We start from the raw sequence: 21,320 nt of genomic DNA, 5'->3' as shown, positions 1-21,320 counted from the left end.
ATTCCTGCTCATTTTATTTTTAGGTGAGGCCAATGATAAAAATGTACAAGTGGTGGAACTGCCAATAGTCGACAGCCTGCACCCGCGACCACCATATCTACCCTTGGCTATTCCCGAAGACCTGGCAGGTCGACTAACTCACCTCCATGGAGATCCGTCGGTCTGGTGGGTTTCACAGTTCGTCAAATATTTGATACGTCCGCAAGCTTGGTTGGAGAAGGAAATTGAAGAGGCAACGAGAAAGCTTGGCTTCAGGCATCCAATTATTGGGTTTGTATATTTCCACTTCCATAAGCACAATGTGCAATACTGGCAACCTCTTAAAAGAGCAAAATTATAAAAGAATTATTTATGAGATTCTAAATCACATCTGGGTGAGGTGACATGACGTGAGTGTGCGACACACACACACACACACACACACACACACACACACACACACACACACACAGTCAGTCCCCTGAGCAAAAGTCACTTAGTGCAGAATTTGACATTCTGTCTGAATGAGGGCAAAAGAAAAAGACTTTGTCAGCATGTGTCCCTTTTTTAGCAGTACTCAAAACCCATTATAATCCAACTTTTGGTTATTCTATATCTGGTTTTTGATTAAATTGCATTGCAAAATGTGTCAATTCACAAAGGACAGCTTTCCTGTTTGTAAGATCCTCTTTAAAGTCCAGTGCGTGACAATGCCTCCTGATCTTTCCATCAGAGTCAGCACCATTATTTGCCTGTTGAAATATCTTGGAATGTTTTCTACATTAAAGTCACCATGCAAAATTCGAGTGGTTAGATACAGCTCAGTAATATAACAAAACTTAGCTTTTTATGGGAAGTGAAACAAGGCCAAGTGTTTATTTATAATTTGTACAATTGAAATACAATACATATATAAGGTATTTTAAGTAGCTATTAATATTTCAGATTTTCATCAGCTTCACTGGGCAGCCCACATTCATTCTAAATTCAGTGCAAACTGAAAACTTCGGTACGTATAAATAAAGCAATCTGGCTGCAGCACAATGTGCCCTCTTCCACTTGGCTGAACAACAGCCAATATTACCTTGCAAACATTTCTGTGTTTGCATTTGACGTTTCTTTTTATTTTGAAAAGTATAAAAACAAATCTGTACAAGGATTGGAAATTTACCTCCTTCAATGCTATTCCGAATCTGCCAGAGTCCAGACTTTGAATTTTAATACCAATAGCTTCCCAGCTACAGAATTCAAATTAATTCTAACCTTCGCTTCAAAGGCTACTTGTTCAAAATAAAATCTACAAATACGCAGTGATCGGTGCACACAAATATTTGTGTGGTGCTGGAACTACAAGGTGCTACATGGATACTGGCTGCTTGAAGGATATAATTTGACTTTGCTCATCCAAAGATTATGTTGAAATTAATGATTCTGCACCCTAAATTTAAAATGTTTTAAATTTCGAATGTTTCGGGATTATTCTGCAAGGAATTCTGTGCAGAATGAAGTTCTGATGAACTTTGATTATTTTCTTCACAAATGCTGCCAGACCTGCTGAGCTTATCCAGCAACCTCTGTTTTTGTGCATGTGCTCATCTCAGCCTGGTTTTAAAGATTGCTGCTGCAGTGCGCCTCACTGTCTCTTGGGTTGCGGATATAAAGATGGAACATTTCCCGGTCCTGACCACTGACTCGTGACCCCTGCTGAAAGTGTGCCTGTGTGTGTGTGTGAATAAGTGAGAGGAGGTAAGAGAGAGAGAGACTGGAATGTGAGATTCAAAGTATAATCAGGTTTGGCTTGTGAGGCTGTGATGTCCCCTCTGGTGAATTGCCTGCAAGTGTTCACTGTCAGGACTACACATATATCAGAGATACTTGAATGATGTACCACATGGTGCCCGTTGCTATGGAACCACACCACTGAGAAAGAGTATGGGGTTTGGAGAGAACAGCAAGGGGGAAAATAACAGTTTCTGTTTAAATGTTGCTCATTGTGCACATTTCTGTAGTTATAGTCGAGCTGTTTGCTTTTGCTATCTTGATTTTTCAAAACTGACAACAATGCCAATGTATATATTTCTTTTTGATTTTTTTTGATCACTCTACCAGCCTTATTCTCTCTGGCTAGCAGGGTCTTTCACCTCACTGTACAATTTATGGGAGTCGGACATGCCAAGATTCATAAACATGACTTGAAGATATTGTTTGATTGGCATTAACATCTTCATCTGTCATTTAAAATCTCTACATTTGAATATTTATCAAGTATTTTTACTTGTTCCCAAGTGTTCTGAGTGATGGAATAGTTTACTGTTAACACTGGCCACTTGACGTTTACATCAAAAGGCTTTAGCTTTTCTCTCTCCCTCGCCCTAGCCAACTTGATGTTTCAGGCTTTGAATATATTGATATATATTGAACTCATGAAGATTGTAGAATAGTACAGCACAGACGGAAGCCAGTTAGTCAGTCATGCTGACAGCAGCTCATTGGAAGAGCTATCTAATTAGGAACACACCACTGTTCTTTTGCCAGAACACTGAGTCATTTTCCTTTTCAATAAATCCCTTGAATTCAAACAAGATTATACATCAATGAGAAACAGGGTTGAGACCTTTCGGGTACTTCCTTGTGAGGAGGCTCTGTCATCTGAGTCCTTCAAAGACTGCTGGGATAGACACAGGGGCTCACCATAGACTTGCTCAAATTGGATTCAAGCCAGGGGTGGCAGAAGGACAATGCAAAATTTTTGCAGTGATGGGTTGTGTAAAGAATTAAGGGCTTGTCAAAGGGATGGCTGGCTGACAAGAAAGGGGTAACGGAAAGGCTCAAGAGAGGCAGAGGAGGAAATAAAATGAATTGAAGTATTGAGTTTGGGTCTGGAATTGCAATCAAAAATGAATTAACTTTATTGTCACATGTACTCAAAATGAGTACGGTGAAAAGTTTACTGTAACTGCATTACAGCACCATCTTAGGTACAGAGATAGCTAAGTACAGATACTTGAGATCAAATTCTTAGGAAAGAAAAAAAAATTAGAAAAGTAAAGAAATAAATAGTCTAACATTATAGTGCAAAGGAATAAATTATAAAAATAAAGAAGTAAAAAGTTCAGAATATCAGTATTTCCGAACCAGTCTGTGCCAGCACCTAGATTCAAGGGAGACCCGCCCTCTGCCTGTGCTGGACCCACCAACGTAGGAGCCACCCCGTCCATTTGTTATTGGGCCTACTTCACTGACACCACTGAACCCACACTCAACCCGCAACCAAGAGTCCCTGGCTCCCCTGACAGGCCAGACTGACACCAAGCCACAAGGCACGATGCAGCTGTCTCTCTGCCGGCGTTGCCATCTTGAAGAGTCCTCTGGTACCAGTGCCGCTGTCCCCAATCGCTGGAGGAGCTTTGCTGCCGCAGGTCCTGAACACTGGGAGACAAATAGAGTCAAAAGTCTGCCAGGGACTAGGTGAAATTCATTGCTACCATACAAGAGATTTTTTTTTCAAATCATACCAAGTTTAAGTCTGATAACCCATGATGGGAAGTGGGAGATTTGTCACCACTGTGAAACCAGCTTAGAGCATTCACAAGCAAAGGTTCACGTTTGTGATTGGTTTGAAACAGACCTACGAGCTTTTTAAGGGCCAGCAGTTGAGGTTGCCCAATGAGTGGTTGAGAGTTGTCTATGAACCAACAGACATTGAGCCTGGTCGAGTGAAACTGGGCGGTGATTTAAGGGGTTACAACTGTCTATCAGTGAATCTGCTGGGGCCAGCAGAAGAGGGAGGTTAATGACAGTGAACTGAAGAGCAGAGAGCCAAGGGAGTGGAAAGGGGCAGTTCACCAACTCAGTACCAATGAAGGAATGGGTTCAGAGGAAACAGGGCATCAAGGATCAAACACGATAAGAAGCAGCAAAGGCAATCTTCGGCATTTATCGAACTGCGTTCTGCAAAGGGTGACAGAGAAGTTCTGAGGAGGAGTGGAGCAAAATGTAATTAGAAGCTGCAGGAAGAAGCAAAGCAGCAAGCGATCATTCAACAACATTCAGAGCAGTTCAGGGTCCAACAGAAATGGCTCACAGTGTTAGATGAGATTCTTGTGGGGCTAAAGTTGGCAGCGTTGGCCTTATTCGCTTTCTTTGGGAATTAAAATAATTTGGAAGAGTTCTTGACAGTATAAAATGTAGATTGTTTATTGGAGGTAGCTCCATCTAAGAATTACATGTCTGTCTTGCAAAGTAGATTCTTGTTTTGAATATCCAGTCACGTCACTAGCATAAACCACCTAAATCTTCCTTTCACCTAAGCATCAGGGTCCTTTTTTTTTTAAATCAAAAATTTCCTCCTTTATGATCAATGCTGTATCTAAATTATTTGAGCAGTCTGTTTCATTTATAACTTTTAATGTTATGGTTTTGCTCAAAGTTTCCTTAGTTTCCAAAGATATCTCCATAGCTTTTTTTCTGATGGTTTCATTTAGATCATACCTGCTGGCTATCATCTCACAGATCATTGCGGATGTTCAGATTCTGGTCAAAGAACCTCTCAATTTGAAATTTTAATTTTTTTTAAAGCAGTCGTGTTTTTATTCTTCACCCCTAAGAACAATACTAGTTTAGTACATTTGATATGTAGTATCTACTAGTGATACGACACTAGTGATACGAGTGATACGAGTGAAATTCCATATGGAATTTCTCATTGTTAAGTCACCTGCTCGGGTGATAATTAAGTTTTGATGCTTTGCTCGAAAATTGCACTGTTCCCTCTTCGATATTAACAGTGAGCCTCACAGGCCTTTAGCTGGAGAAATATGCTGGTCACAGCTGCCATGTTAGAGTCACTTAAATCCATGATCTTTCTCCTTGACATTTTTAAGAATCCAATTCAGCTCATTGATTGTGTGAGCTACGTATTCATAAATTATCTAAGGGCCAGTATCATTGAAGCTCCTTTGCTGCATGCTTAAAAGGTTTTTATATTCCTTTAGCTCTTCCATCTTTAGAACATAAGTTAGACTTGTGAACTTTGAGTACTTTCTAATAGCAACCGTCAGCTTCTTAAAGCAGAAAATCAAACTGGACTTGCAACTTGGGGAAAGCTGATCATTTCACATCTTTGTTCCCGCCAGCATTCATGTGCGTCGCACGGACAAAGTTGGAACCGAGGCAGCCTATCATCCTATTGAAGAATACATGGTACACGTGGAGGAGCACTACAAATTTCTCGCTCGCAAGACGGAGATTGATAAAAAACGAGTTTACCTCGCCACAGATGACCCAGCACTGCTACAGGAAGCTAAGTCAAAGTAAGCAGCTTTAAGGGCTTGTGTGTTACTCCGTAGGGTTTCCAGAAATGGTGGAGAGCTGTAAGAGGATGGGAGCAATATAAAATGACTGCTTCTCTTTGCTTTGTGACAGCGACATTATGCAACTTGTGCATAAAGCACATTTTGAGGGAAAGTATTTTCACTCACTGTAATCTCAAATGCATCTGAGAAAGAAGTCAGAATAGCAGAAAATAACTTTTTGATGGGCCTGTTGATTCTATCAATGGTGCCCATGTGCATATATCAATTACACAGAGCAGGAATCAGAAATTTAATCAGAATCTCTTTTGCTCTTAATCTCATACTGGAATTACTCAAAAAGAATAATTATCTTTACCTCTTTCCCATTTTGATTAGTCCCCTGTGTCCTCCATCAACCAACTTTGCCCAGGTTTGTTATTGTGATTGGGGAAATGGAATGAAGAGAAGAAAAATGGGTTACAGGCATAATAATAGTGTGAGAGAATGTCTAGGGTCCATAGTTTGGGCAGAATAGGGAAGGTTTGCAGCATGAGTTACTGGAAAGATTAATAAAGTACAAGATGATTAGAGGTGGATTAAAAAGTGAGTTAGTGGTACGATCTATAATGTTGTGAAAGGGGAATTACCAGGTGCATAAGTTTAAAAGGACATGCATTGTGCCATGTAAAGTGGCACAAAAATTTTCAAATTTGTTACCTGGGGCTGCCCCCGCCTGGCAGAAACTGAGCGGAAATGCTTCAAAAACTGTGAAGCACACGCTACTGCCCTGTTTCACCCAAGCAGGTGCATGGGAATGCCACTAACTTCAGGTCCTCCTCTAAGTCACGTATCATCCTAATTTGGAAAGATATCACTGCAACTTCACTGTCACTGGCTGAAAGTCTAGAATTCCTTTCCTCATAGCACCTCGAATGACCTTGCACCAAATAGACTTGCAGTGGTCCGGGAAGACTGCTCATCATCTCCTCGAGTGCAACTAGGGATGGGCTACAAATGCTGGCATACCCAGTAATGTCTACTTCCCATGAAAGAGTTTTTGTTAAAAGCCACCACAATGTTCCCCTTTATCCCCCCACTAGGTACAACCAGGCCCATTCACCATATCCCGTTTAAAATATAAATATGGACCTTGTGATCTACTTGAGGATCCTAATTGCCATTCTAGGACTGAACTAGCCAAGGATTTTAAGCATCTTTACTAGGGCTCAGGGATGGGAAGATCTCAGAAAGGGTAAGTTTCATGTTTTTATCTATGAAGGTCATTAGAACAGGAACATAAGCTGCTGCCAGCCTGGAACAGTCCCTCTGTTTCCGCCCAATCTCATGACCTGTTATTTCTGGACCAAAGCTGTTGAACACCCTTGGGATGCCAGTTTGATGAAGGAGCTCAAAATGGTTGAGCCAAGGACACTAATCCTGAAGCACTCCTGCATTGATGTGCAGGGATTGAGATGACTGACCTCCAACAACTGCAATCATCATCTTTTGTGTGAAGTATGACTTCAGAGAAGAGTGATTGAATGCTTATAGCTTTGCCTTGGCTTTTTGTGCATTGCTGCTTCTTTTGGACCTTAGCAGTTCCATTTTGCCTTTGAGTTGAGTAAAGCCAGGCAGCTTGCCTTGCCTGTCGGCACTGAACAGTCAAGGGAAGACATACCTTCCACCAAATGGCCATGTCTAAAAGTCTGAAAGGAGCAGTCCTTACGGTTTATGGTTAGCAAGGGCTGCCACTGCACTTATTCAAGGGCATTGTCTGGCTTCACTCCCATAAGTTGACCACAATTAGTTGACTGCTTCACGTGACCAGGTTAATCCATGTCCTTGCAGTCTGGGAAGTTGGTAGCAGTCACTCCAGCAGGTCATGTCCAACCAGCCTGTGCATTACCACGGATCCAGTCGGGGAGCTGCAAAGAAATCAGTCAAGGGCCTGGTCCAAGTTCAGTCGAATAACGTTTCACAAGTGAGTGAGCTGAAGCTCGGAAGTCAGGCGATGTTAGTAGGTTTGGGGGGGATAGGTTGGACGAGAGCCAGTGAGGGGAGATGCTAAATGGAATATGGATAGTGATGGACGAGGAGTGTTGGTGGGAGGTGGGTGCAGTTGCAGAGTTGCAGGAGTGTGAAATGGCAGAGAGAAGGCAGGACACTTAGCCTTGCTGAGCGCAGAAGGTTGTTAACCTTCTTGCAGCATGGCTGGACCGAGGATATCGCACTGTCCTGGGTGGCTGCTTCAAACCAGGCTGGTGTTGTGGTCTCCTCTGCCAGCCCTGTGCATTTCACCCTGTCCATTCAGGACCTTCAGATCCTTGTCTGGGAAGTGAGGTGCCAGTGTGCCTCTCTGAGCAGTGTCATTTTGAATGGCACAGCAACACACATATAGGGCAGTTCCTGGCTGGCAGTGGTTAAAATGATTTAAATATGGTGCCAGCAGCATAAATGTCTGCATGACCCATCACTGACAAGTACTCCCCACCCCTGCTGACCCCAAGGTTATATGGAAGCGGCACTGAGGATGCAGCGTGCACATTTAATAAGGTGAATAGCGCAGAATTGCATGAGATGAGTTGCCAGAGCTGGTGGAGGGAAACACTCCAAGGAACTCCCTGAAATTGACACTTGGCCAAAATATGAGAAGATACAACCTAATATTCCCTTTGTAACGGAAAATTCCATGATAGATGTTATATAAAATGAAAAGAAAATTGCCCCCATGTAATCATTTAACATACCCACTAGGGTGCTGCAAAATGTGTTTGTAACAAATTAACTACTGTATCTTTAAAATATACTGTTGCTGTTATTAGTAAATGGACACATTGCTAAAGAATTTAATTGTTTGCCGTTCAACTGTATTCACAAGCAGGTGAAACACGCAGTGACTGTTACAAGCAATTCAGCAGCCTCTAATCATTAAAGTTCTGCATGCAGAGAGAACAGTTTTGTTTTAAAGAAGTGCAGCACCTTATGGAGCGGCTCTCAATTAGTAACCACAGAAAGAGATGAAGCAAAAAGAAATGGTTGGGCACAGGCAGTCTGTAATGTCAAGAGACACAAAACGCAGAGGTGGGGAGACAAAATGTTGGAGAAGCTGAGAGCAGAGAAACAAGATAAATGAAGGTAAGATGAGCAAGAGAGAATAAAACAAGAGCCAGAAGAGGAAGGGTCAAAGGGAGTGACTTTGAGGGGACAGGAATGTGCAGTTGATTTTGTACATAATATCATGAGTTTGGATTCATTTCATTTTCCATTTTCACGTATACAAAAAGAACCCATAGGAAAAATGATAGAATGTGTTTCTAAATTTGGTGCCATAACACTGCGTATCCAATAATAGTGGAGAACTTTGATTATAGTATGGAGGTGCCAAATAATACTAATAGTGACAGAAATGGATAATGATACATTGCAGAAGGTTAAATCCAGGTTTATGTTGTCACAGCTTTGTAAAGTCAGCATGTATTTATTATGTTCACAGTTGCTTGTTAAGTTTTAGAATATTTCAGCTGTACAGAATCCTCATTCCCAGGAACCCAAACATTTAATTTCCCACAGCTCACTGGCATCATCAATTCACGCAGGAAATTGCTTTAAGAGAAAAAAGCTTCAAAGTCTTAAATTTAAAGTTCTTAATGAAGTAGAACTATTCAGATCAAGGTTACAGGAGTATTTCTGGTTAGCAGCTCCACAGAAGGACTTAACTGACAGCTTCCTTCAGTCAAGCTGGCTGTCTTTAATTGTGACCCTTTTCACTTCCAGGCACCCATTACTGGACCAATGTGATACTCTCAGTAAGAATGAGAGATTTTGAAGAAACCGACAGTGAATTCATTGCATGACTTTCTGTGACCATCTTACACTTCACCGTTGATTGACTTGTGTTCAGTTAGCTGTGTGTTTTGTATCCAACACTGCCCTGTTGTTGGTATAAATCCCACTGAACTCACTGAGATCACAACGTTGACAGTAACAGTGCAATGATGCTTTGCCTACTGAGAACATGTGTATCGCTGTATGTATCCTGATGACTCTAGTTTTTTGATCCATCGATGAACTGCTATTTCTTCAGGATAGTTATGTTGTTCTAAAAACGTAAGTTAGCAGCTGTTTTTTTTTTCTTGCCAAAATTAGAAAAGAGCAATCATCAAATATTTAGCAAATGTGCGATACCTGCTGAAATGGATTGCCAATCATCCAGTTCTCCCGAATCAGTGTATGAACATGTATAAATGATGGTTCCTGCAATGGAATACAGGACACATGCACTTTCGCATAAAGTGATGCTTTTTCACTTGGGCTTGTGAATTGTGTTTGAAGTCCTGTAAACACCTACCTCTTATTTAATGTTTTGTCTCTTTCTTCACCTCATCCACACTCCAGATACCCAGATTATGAATTCATCAGTGATAACTCTATCTCGTGGTCAGCGGGCCTGCATAACCGATACACAGAGAATTCACTGCGAGGCGTGATTCTGGACATCCATTTTCTCTCTCAGGCAGACTTCTTAGTCTGTACCTTCTCATCACAGGTATGATAACTGAATAAACAAATAAGGGTAGCAACAACAATGAACAGTGTCATGCATGTTGTCTCTATATAAACTAAGACAGTTGATATGCTTGATAATTTCAACACTTAAGAAACATGACGAAGCAGGGAAGAGATCAATGAAGCAAGGGAGAGCTTAATTTATGACATTGTAGTTTTCTTCATTACGTGGGCTGGATCCTGGTTAGGATCTTGCATGGACAATATTGGCATTCTTCTGCATTGGGAAGGCAAAATATGTACTTCTCGATAAACATGACTAGACTTTTCTTTATTGCCTGAGGGTACAAGAGGGACTTTCTAGGATATTCTTTCCTTATTAGGCACAGATTTTCCTCTTTTTCACCTTTTCCAAGATATTCCTAAACTACAGAGGTAGAAGGAATGCTGGTCATATTTGGTTGTTTTGTTCCTATAATCACATTTCTTTTCCATTTAGGTCATAATAGGGAAGTGTTAATAGGTAGATGATCAACATGCTGAATGTGTCATGTTGCGGCCAGTGAGCCCTAGACTGGGACTTGAAAACACGTACAAATTGATTCAAGAATAGCTTCTTCCCCGCTATTATCAGACTTTTGAACGGACCTCTCAAATGTTAATTCTGATCTCTCTGCACATTCTCTGCAGCTGTAAAACTGTATTCTGTACTCTGTTCTGCTACCCTGATGGACTTTGTATGGTACAATCTGCCTATGTAGCATGCAAAACAACACCTTTCACTGTACCTTGGTGCATTTGACAACAGTAAATCAATCATTCCCGAGAAGAGCTCCTCCCATGTTGGCCGTGGTGACAGAAGAGGAGGAAATGTCTGGTCATAATGCATTAGTCACCACAGACATGGGCCCCACTGGACCACGTAGGGTCCCATTTTCCCCTCACTGGAGACGGCGAGACAGGTGACGAGCAGAGAAAGTAAGGGTGCTACTTGGCCCTGAAGGGTAACTCACCTATTTCTAACCCCCTCAGCAATTGAGTGATGAACAAAAAAAAAATGTCAGAGTAAACTTTCTTGACTCTCCTGCAATTAAGGCGCTTAAATTTCCAATTAATTACCACTTAAGAGCTTTAACTTACCCCATCCTTGATCACCTGCCTTCCCCCTGGACGAGAGAAGTGGCAAGACCATGACAACCTGCCTGCTGTATTTATAGGGGTGGGAGATGCTCTAATTTCCTCAGTGTGGGAGTTGTTGGAGGCACAGATGGGTATAAGGGGGTGGCCACTAGGTGCCACGTCCCCTGAGAAATGGTTCCCGATTGGTGACCTAACGGACCCAGAAAACAACAGATTCGGATTGGCTGGCAGCTTCTGGCAATTGGCTGGCAGCTTCTGGCAAATGGCTAGCCAGTGTTGAGGCCTGTGGTAGGATGAGATACTTGCCTTCACTCTCCCTCTCAACTGTTAAAGAGCTGATTGGCAGGTGATTAAGGGAGTTACCCCACCAGTGAAGACAGTGTGTTCGTCATCACCCGACCATGCTCATCCCCCACGCTTGGAGAAAATATCAGAAAATTGTGTCTCTGGTCTTTTCTTTGTCATATTTGCACAAAAGCAAGAAGATCAGAAACATTTTGAAAAACGCCAACTAGTCATCACACAATAGAAGACAGAGACGCACCTCCTGTGCCCTTATGGAGGGGGAGGGGTTTTTGATGCGTTTGACAAAATTTCAACTATGGATTTCTATGCTTTACTTCTGAAAAGTCTGGATCCTGTGTACTCAAGCCAAAACTGCTTCATTTAATTGAAGGGTCAAGGCCCGAAACGTCAGCCTCTCTGCTCCTATGATGCTGCTTGGCCTGCTGTGTTCATCCAGCCCTGCACCTTGTTGTCTCGGATTCTCCAGCATCTGCAGTTCCTACTATCTCTCATTTAATTGTCAATCTGCTTCAAGCTAGAATGTATAGACCTAGACCAGAAGTAATTGCACACTGTTTTTGTGCTGTATATGTTAAGGTGAAAGTGGATTATTGTTGAAATGAAGATTTTGTGCTCTTGCTGTAATTTAAACTGATGCCCTGAAGTGGCCCATACCAACAACCAGTCGATCATGGGTAACCTAGCAGCTCAACTGTGTTTATTATTGATGCCAAGGTCACCTGAAGAATTATTTCATTATAGCCATTGATAGTTTGTTAATTTTGATTTTGTAAATTACACACTTGAAGCTGTAATTGCTGATGATTAAATCAGATTACTGTGGTGTAACTGGCAGTTAGATTCATGAGTATGTGTTAATTTACTCCAGGGAGAGTCATGTGAAAATGAGAGGTAGAATTGTTTCTCGGCATTAACTGCTGCATTTTGGAAGTAAAGTGTGCAGTAGAAAAACAATGCTATCTTCAATTATTCTGTGCAACATTCTGTCTGTTGAGTCTCAGCTTCCCTGGGGCGCCTGATTTCCTGTTTTCTGAGCATGAATCACCTCAGGTATTAATGGCCCATAATCACAAATCAGGCATTTCTACCGAACAATGACAACCAGTCAGTCATCACAGGACAATTAAGTACATGAGGTGCTAAGTGAACAGTATCAATTGTAGCGAGTGCCTCGCTGGCACTAATTGGTTGAGTGCAACTTTGGAACTTGCTCCTTATTTCAGAAATCAAGCCGTCATTGTTTAAAGTAAAAATATCCTCATTTCCCCTGTCGTAATAGCCATTTCGCTTAATTCCCAACCCACAGGCTTCTTTAGATTTCTCTGGTTAGGGAGCTGTTCGTTTGTTCATCTTAAACCTTTTATCATAACCTTGGAGATAACGCTGACCAAGGCCTTTTTTCTCTTTTTCAGCATTGGTTGGGAGGGCTTGCCAATCTAGGGGTATTCAGTAGTGGCTGAGAACTGTTCTGAATTTAAACGTATCAGGCTTCAGCACATTGTTCTCTGGAGGGAATATGGAGAGGGGACGTTGACGCCCACAAATAATATATCTAGGTAATAAGGGAATGAAAAACCGTATGCTGTACTCACTCACTATCCCTCACTGCCAACTGTAATACATGCAGTTTCTGTTGCGCCTTTAATCTTCGCCCCAACGTAATAGTCTGCTGCCAACAGAGAGGGCTTGGGATATCTTTCATCCTTGTTCCTGACTATTATTTGACATGATTTTCATTTTGCAGAATGTAGTTGGACCACAAAATAAACACTTCTGCCATGGTAATGTGATGTTGGATGAGAAATTCTCTCACATGACATAAAATATTGAGCTAGACATATACAATTCATGAATGCAGCAATCCCTCCTTGCATACAATATCAGTAATTCTAATGAAGCTCTGTTGGTATTCCCAGCAGTACACTGGTGCCATCATGCTACTGTCAAGCAGTGCTGAAGGGCGCTATCAAGGACATGGGGTTTACTTACTAAGGCAACTCTGAGGTGGAAGGGGCTCTGAGATGTGAGGGAGGAAACGTAGACTTATTCCTCTCCAGATATGCAGAGGCAAGTAAATCAGGAAACAATGAATGGAGCCTAAGATAACAGAATTCCTCTGACATATTCAAGCTGACGAAATGTTCCTTTCTATTATTGTGCATGGGGATCTCAGCCTGTGGCAAATCATGGCTGTGTGCTGAAACATCTAGAATCTGGCTTTGATTCTGAATAGTGAAAAAGCCTAAGGTGCTGAGGTGATGCATGAAAGGTCGTTTTTATTTAGTGTTGCTTTCCCAGGATCCCAATATGAATATAGAATAGAAGTTCTCTTCTTCAATATGCCCTGGTATCGTTAGTCAAAATTAACAATCAGGTTTTGATTGTGGCAAAAAGTGCGTCTTCCATAAGTTCTTTGTCAGACCTGTCAAAAGCTCGAAGGAAAACTGAATGCTTAGGTCAGTAATTTTGCTACTAAAACTCTCTGCGCGTGTGTCCCAACAGAAGAACATCAGTGGCCTTTGAATGAAAAATGTACACAAGAACCCCAATAAGAGAGATTTGAAGATACCGTTCTCAAAGATGCAATAGAGTAAACTGGCAATGCACTAATGCTTATAATCTATTCACTGTGCAGGCATATAGATAGATATGCAGAGCATGTAATTTGATAGTCTACTGATATCAAGAACTGTCACAATCTTTAATTATGTTTGAAGTTTCTCAAATTGCAAATTTGAAGTGACCGATTAAACGAAATTCAGCAAGAATTCAGAGTGAATTAACAAAAATATGCAAGGGGAAATGTTGCAGAGCAGTTACTTGCTGTCAGTTACACTGCTGTGAATTTCACTGGTGCATGACATTTGCTGCTTTTCAAGTACATTTATGCCAATTCTTATTTGAAGAAACCTGGAAAAAACTCACATTATTTTCTTCTAACATACAACTATCTGAAAGGATTGAAATATCACGCCAGTATTGCTGTAAGGTCTGAGAAAATATTTGAATCCAAAATGTGCACCCTCAATAGGAGTGTCTTGGGAAACACAGAAGAAACGTGCACCGACTCCTTCAAGAAAGTGTTAAGGATTTCTGTTCGGGGGAGATGTAAACAATAGAAAGAACCAGGGAATGGAGCCATTGATTAGTGCTTTCAAAGGATCTGCCCAAGCCTAGTTAATCCAATGGCCTTTTGATACTATTTCAAATGAGGCTGCAGGAGTACACAATCCCTCTCTAGTCCCGTGATCATTGCTGGTGTCAGCATACATTTAAATGCTTTAACCAGCTATCCATGTAGTCAAGTTACGTACTATTTCTATATGCCAGCTTTCTTCAATCAATAACGAAACACTGATTTATTATAAAACAAGACTTATTTACTGATGATGCAGTATTTACCCTTCTAAATAACCCAATGCAGACATGCCAATTCAAGAAAAGAGAAAAAAGAAATTTTCCATGTGGGGGTTAATTTTGGGTTGGTGGGGGGTAGCTTCAGCCAATAACTGTTGGATGTTGAAGTCAAAAAAAGGACAAGCACGTGTAAATAGGTGGCACTGTGTCAATAAATAGAGTTGGACTGTGACCTTTGTAGGAGCAAATTACTCCAGGTGTTGGAATCTGAACTGAAAACAACAAATGCTGGAGGTCACAGTGGGTCAGACAGCATCCATGAAGAGACAGAAGTTAAATGTTTTGAGTCTAGATGACTCTTCATCAGAGCTGAAACGAAGTGTGGAGGAGGCAGCATTTATACTATAGTTGGGTTGGGGGTGTGTGGGTTGGAGGACTGGCGAGAAAGAATGTTGATAGTTCACATTAAGGGATTGGAATGCCTTTGCAGTTGCAGTTGATTCAGGAAATTTTTTTTTTAGGCAAGCAGCTGGATCAGTGTTTCATTTACCAAATGGGACTCTGAAAAGGGTTTTCTGAAAAAGGCGGAGGATATGCTGGGTAGCTACCCTCCCTCTTTCAACAAGCTACACCCCAACTAACCTCCAAACAAAACTAACTCCTGACAAACACAAACCTAGGTGTGTGATTCATAACTCCACAATAAGAGCTTAAACCATATAGTTCCAAATCCGATTTTTTAAATAAATATCCTTATGTACCCAATTACTGACCCCTTTTATTTTAAAAAAATACAGTCTACCCTCCGCCTCATCAAATGGACCACAGTCCATGATCAATTAAACATGAATACTCAAAAAATTAATAATAACATGAAGAAATAACTTGCATTCATATGTTTCATGTTCATGACTGCAGAATGTCCCATAGTAATTAGATAGTTTTGAAGTTAGGCACTGTTGAAATGTAACAGTTGAAAAGTAGATCCTAAGAGTTGTCCTAGATGTTTATAAAGTCTCGACAAGCAGCAGCTAGGATGTCAGATTTGATAGTTTGTAAAGTATTATGAAGGGCAGGCTATAAAGTGGGACCTTTATTTGAAGTAACTGCAAGCAATGTCCACCATGTCAGAAGAAATGATACTAATTTCCGAGACCTCTGTGGTGTTGCACTCATACACTATAGTCACTCAGTTCTAAAGTTCAAAGTTTTTATTTACAACTTCTGCAGCTTCACAAAATAAGTAACATACTCGATCAAGTTTAATATCTCCACAGTCTTCATTTATACACAGAAATAAATATGCAAGATTAAAGACCATACTCAATAATCAAAGCCTATTTTATTAGAAAGCAACTTAAGTGCATTTGACTGTCTCACATTATGATGTAATCCAGTTGAAATCTATTACCACTGAGCAGTTGAGAGAGATTTCAGGGAAAATTATATCAAATTGTTCAGGAGTTATTGACTGTGCCCATCCTTTTAACATTATATGTAAACATTGATTCGTGCACTGCTGCAGATAGCTTCAGTGCTCAAGTCCCCAACCAATATTAAACTTTCTCTCAGTGGGTGGCGCACACACAGCCAAGAAAACCCAAAGATGCAATAATTATTTAGCAATAGTTGAAGTTAACCAACACTGAAATTGGCCTTTTTGTTAAGCGATCTCTAGGTACAAGAATTACCATTAGCACCTGAATATAGTGCCACGCAGAAATAACATCAAGCAGCTAATACACACACAGTGATTGTAGTTTAATGGCACAAAGGCTTTGAAAGCTACGCACTGAAAGCCACACATTTATTCTATCATTTTATAGCTGAGGCCAAGTCATGCAGAATAAAAATGGAATAGAAAGAACCTGATGAAATTACTGTTCAGAATAAGAAAAATTGAACTTTGAATAGCTCTTTACAAATGGTATACTTCATGTATCAGGAATTAATTACTTTCTCTCTCTTTTAATTTTTTTGTAGAGATTATCATTCCTAACCACAAGCTTGAGTTTGATTATTTTCTGCAGCGCGCATAAATTGGAAGTATGTTGGCTGCTAGGAAATTGCAAAGTGGTTTGATGGGTGTATTCACTTGCTGCAGCACTGAGATTGAGAATTTGAGTTTGCACCCACAGTTCTGCAGCCTGCACGAGAACTCGCCGGAGCAGAGACCAGGAAGCATTACTTTCGAAAGTAAGCTTTAGGTCTAGGATGCAAAATAAGTGATCATCAAACAAAGCCCTCCAGTTGGCTGCATGGCAGGCCTCGTGCAGGCTGGTAAAACATAAAACTGTCTAATGTTCGATGTGATTCTACCATTACACAGCACAATCCTGAGTGTATTAATAGCTACACTAACAATCAATTTTAGATAATCCATACAGATTGTAGCATGGCTATTATATGCTTGCTAGACGTGAAGTACATTAATAGACAGGGACCCATTCTCTTTAGACCAAAGAAATATATTCAAACCTTGTGCCTTTTTAGACTTATCTAGGAACTTAGGTTGCCTATTGCTCCTCATAGCTTTATTCTATAGCAGTGTCCCAGCCAACCAGAGTTGATTTGCAAACCAGTCAGCACCCTTTCTCCGGTAGTATACGTTGTCATTTACTTTTGAAATTTACCCTTCTTGCGTTTATCTTGATGAGTATATGATAAAAATCTTAAACAATATGTCTCTCTTTTCAGGAGAAAGAACAACAGAGAAGCAGTGGCAGACATTTGAAAGGATATTTCTGAATACTCAGCATAGATATATTTCTACCACAATGAAAAGTTCTAAAGGGAGAACCCACCATCCATTGTTCATGAGAGAAGTTAAGGAAAGCATCCATTTAAGGAAAAAGCATATAATTGCACAAAGATGAGTGACAGGTCAGAATGTTGGATAGATATAAAGAATGGCAGAGATTGATGAAAAGATTTCGTCAGCAGGAAGAAATTTGAGAGAAAGCTATCTAGAAATGTAAAAATAATGTGTCTGTACATAAAAAGGAAAAGAGAAAAGTGAGTGCTAGCCCTCACAGTGAAAATGGGAAGTTGACAGTAAATCATAAAGAAATGACAGATGAAATGAACAAATATTTTGCTTCTGTTTTCACTATAGAGTTACAAAAAAAAATCATTCCATTCATATCTGTAAATCAGGAGGTGGACGAGAGAGAGGAACTTGGTGAAATTGCAATCTCTAGGGAAGCAGTACTGAGAAAACTGATGGAGTTGTGGGCTGGTAAGCTTTTGGGCCTCGATCGATTTAATCCTAAGATCTTAAAAGAGGTGACTAATGAGACGGTGGATGTGTTCGTCTTTTTTTTCCTAAAAATTGCTAGATTTTGGAACATTACCATCTATCTGGAAAGTTGCAAATATAATGCCTCTATTCAAAGAGAGACAGAAAACAGGAAACTAGGCTAGTTAGCTTGATGTCTGTTAAAAGAAGATTCTAGCTGGATACTTAGATTAAATATAGGTAATTAGGAAGAGTCGGCATGGTTTTGTGAAAGGGAAATCATATTGAACGAATTGATTAGGTTATTTGAAGGGGCAGGTAGACAGGATAATAGACAGAATAACGTTTTTGGTACACTTGCCTTTATTGGCCAGTGCAATGAGTGCAGGAGCTGGGAGGTTATGTTGTCATTATACAGGACATTGGTCAGGCCACTTTTGGAATACTACGTTCAGTTCTGGTCTCCTATGGATGTTGTGAAACTTGGAAGGGTTCAGAAAAGATTTACAAGGATGTTGCCAGGGCTGGAGAGTTTAAGCTATAAGGAGATGCTGGGGTTATTTTCCCTGGAGCATTGAAGGCTGAGGAGTGACATTATAGAGGTTTATAAAATCACGAGGGGTGTGGATAGGGTGAATAGCCAAGATCTTTTCCCCAGGGTAGGGAAGTGCAAAACTAGAAGGCATAGGTTTGAGGTGAGAAGGGAAAGATTTAGAAGGGATTTTCATGCAGATGGTGGTACGTGTATGAAATGAGCTGGCAGAGGAAGTGATGGAAGCTGATACAATGACAACATCTAAAATTTAGAAAGAAGGGTTTAGAGGGATATGGACCAAAAGCTGGGGAATGGGATTAGATTAATTTCGGATATCTGGTCGACATGGATGAGTTGGACCGAAGGGTCTGTTTCCATGCTGTACATCTCTGACTCTGAGTATTGTAAGCTCTGGATAAAGAGGAGCTTCTAATAATACTGTACTTGGATTTTCACAAAGCATTTGATACAGTTCCACATGGAAGTTTTTATGTAAGGTAGAAATTCATGGTGTAGGGGGTAACATATCATGGATAGAGGACTGCTTGGCTGGCAGAAAACAGTATATGCATTAGCGCACCCTTTCCTGATTGGCAGGATGAGATGAGTCTCAAAGAGGTCTGTGCTAGGCTCCTGTTTTTTAAGCCTTTATATCAATGATCTAAATGAAGGGAGAGAAAGCACGATACCTACGTTTGCAGATGACATAAAATAGGGACGTATTTTGTGAAGAGGGCGTAGGAGGATGCAAACAAATATCAATAGTTTGAGTGAGTGGGCAAAAAATCCAGCAGTTGGAGTATAGTGGAAGCAAATGAGATATTTGACAAAGAATAAAAAATTAGCAAAATACTTTAATGGAGAACAACAGAATCCCATTATGCGGAACAATTTAGGTGTTCCAGCACATGAGTAACAAAATGTTAGTCTGAAGGTATACCAAGTAATTAAGGAGGCAGTCGGAATGCTATCCTTTATTCTGAGTGGAGTCGAACATAAAAGCAAACATGTTACGTTTCAGTTATACAGAGCATTGGTGAGACCACATCTTGAATGCTATGGCAGCTTTGGTCTCCTTTTTTAAGGAAGGATACAAATGCGTTGGCAGAATTTCAGAGGAGGTTGATTAGATGCTTACCTGTAATGAGCAGATTGTTTTGAATGGAGTTTAAAAGAGTGAAGGGTGCCTTGATAGGTCCAGAATGAGGAGATCCTGTTGAAAAATTAGTAATCACCCTTTTAGGTCAAATGAATAAAATTCTTTTTACTCAGGTTGTGAGACATTGGAATGCTCAGACTCAAAAAAGAATGGAGGTGGGGTCATTGTATATTTTCAACGCAAATGTGGGTGGACTGTGCTCCGATATAAGTTTGAAAGAGACTTAAGATCGCTGGAAATGGTATTTTGACTATTTCTACTGCTACTGTCAACTTCTACTCATTCCTGGCTCTGTAAGGATGTATGGCATTGCCACAGTGTACCTCCTGCATTCCAGATTCTTGTTTTATCTGAATCCATAAATGATATTCTTTCACTTCAGTGGTTGGAACAGAAATCATTGTACAATGGATTAAACAGTGTCCCCTGCCTAGATGTAAAATTGGACCAATATTGGTCAGTGCCTGAACAATCTATAAACCAAACCATTCTTCTTGAGAGCAAGCTGCAGTTGAATTGCTGCATGTGTTGCTAACACTGCCGTGCATTACAAGTATAAGCAGGTTTCATGGATTGCACAGTGCAGCATAATGTTCCCTAAAAGCTGAGAAAATTCTTCTTAATTGCTAATACGATGCTGGATACTGTTTGAATTTAACAACTCCCACTGTTTCGAAAATCTACAGGTCCTTCAAACTATTGACTTGAATATTGTCAGAAATGGAATTTCATTATAGAATCAAAGAATAGAAATATAGCATCCCTACAGAGCAGATTGAGGCCATTTGGCCCATTGAATCTGTGCAAACTAGCTGAAAAGCATCACACTCTATCCCTTTAACCCTGCATTTACTATGTCTAATCCACCTAGCCTACACCTACCTGGTCGCGAAAGTGGAATTTCTTTTTGGCATGGTCAATGCATATAAGCTGCAAGTCTTTTGACTGTTGGAGGAAACCCATGCAGACACTGGGAGAATGTACAACTCCGCAGAGACAGTTGTCCGAGGTTGGAATCAAACCCAGGTTCTTGATGCTATGAGGCAGTGCTAATCACTGTGCCACCATGCTTCCGCGATTGTGCACTGTGGTAGTGTTGACGTTCATGACTAAGGCAAGCTTGTTACCACTTGTTCAGAATGACAATAACTTAACCTTCATACATTCCAAGCACAAGAATGATGAGATACAGTGACAGGAGAGAAGGAAAGGAGGGAATCTGGCACTCCATATCCTTGTAAGACATCCTGCCCCATGTGCCCAAAAATCTTTCAATCGACAATCGGTTAGTCCAGTCACATGAAGATCCACAGCAGAAACCTGCAACATAGGTTTGTCGACGTCATCCTCAAATAGAGACAGTGATGAAGCCACTTTTTCGAAGCTGAATTGACAGTCTTCTGATGTTTGCTTGGAATCAGTGAAGTTATTTTGGATGGGAAGCTCAGGAATTAGGGTATTGTAGATATCCTGCAAGATTTAACCCTGTAGTGTCTGATTTATTTCAGTAGATTTCCCACCTGATTGGTGACCTCTCTTCCAGGCTCCCTGCCCAAAAGCATGACCTCTGATGCCTACACCACCCCCACACCTATCCATTCCAATGATCAGCAATTCTTGCTCGGCTTCCAATCTTTGACCATCTTCCATTCCAACGGAGGAGTCAAAACTGCAGGGAGGGGATGAGAAATGAGATCGCAAGAAGTCGAATTTAGATATGGTGGGAAGTGGCCAGAGATCCTATGATGGTCACAGATGACCAGGTGGCGGTGGGGGAAACTTTGTGTGCATATCCATTGAAAGCAA

At 40.7% G+C, this 21,320-nt stretch overlaps 1 protein-coding gene across 1 annotated transcript in view; it reads left to right on the top strand.

The window, feature by feature from the left end:
- LOC109928769 (alpha-(1,6)-fucosyltransferase) overlaps positions 1-21,320 on the top strand; it is a 66,173-nt gene that overhangs the window by 32,157 nt on the left and 12,696 nt on the right. The window contains exons 2-4 of the mRNA XM_048600324.1: positions 24-270; positions 5,115-5,291; positions 9,669-9,819. Coding sequence (XP_048456281.1) covers positions 24-270; positions 5,115-5,291; positions 9,669-9,819 — 575 coding nt within the window. The remainder of the gene's footprint in view (positions 1-23; positions 271-5,114; positions 5,292-9,668; positions 9,820-21,320) is intronic.

Source organism: Rhincodon typus, chromosome 8, assembly GCF_021869965.1.
Source record: "Rhincodon typus isolate 14 chromosome 8, sRhiTyp1.1, whole genome shotgun sequence".
NCBI classification, from domain to species: Eukaryota; Metazoa; Chordata; class Chondrichthyes; order Orectolobiformes; family Rhincodontidae; genus Rhincodon; species Rhincodon typus.
This window is presented reverse-complemented; position numbering and strand designations above follow the sequence as displayed.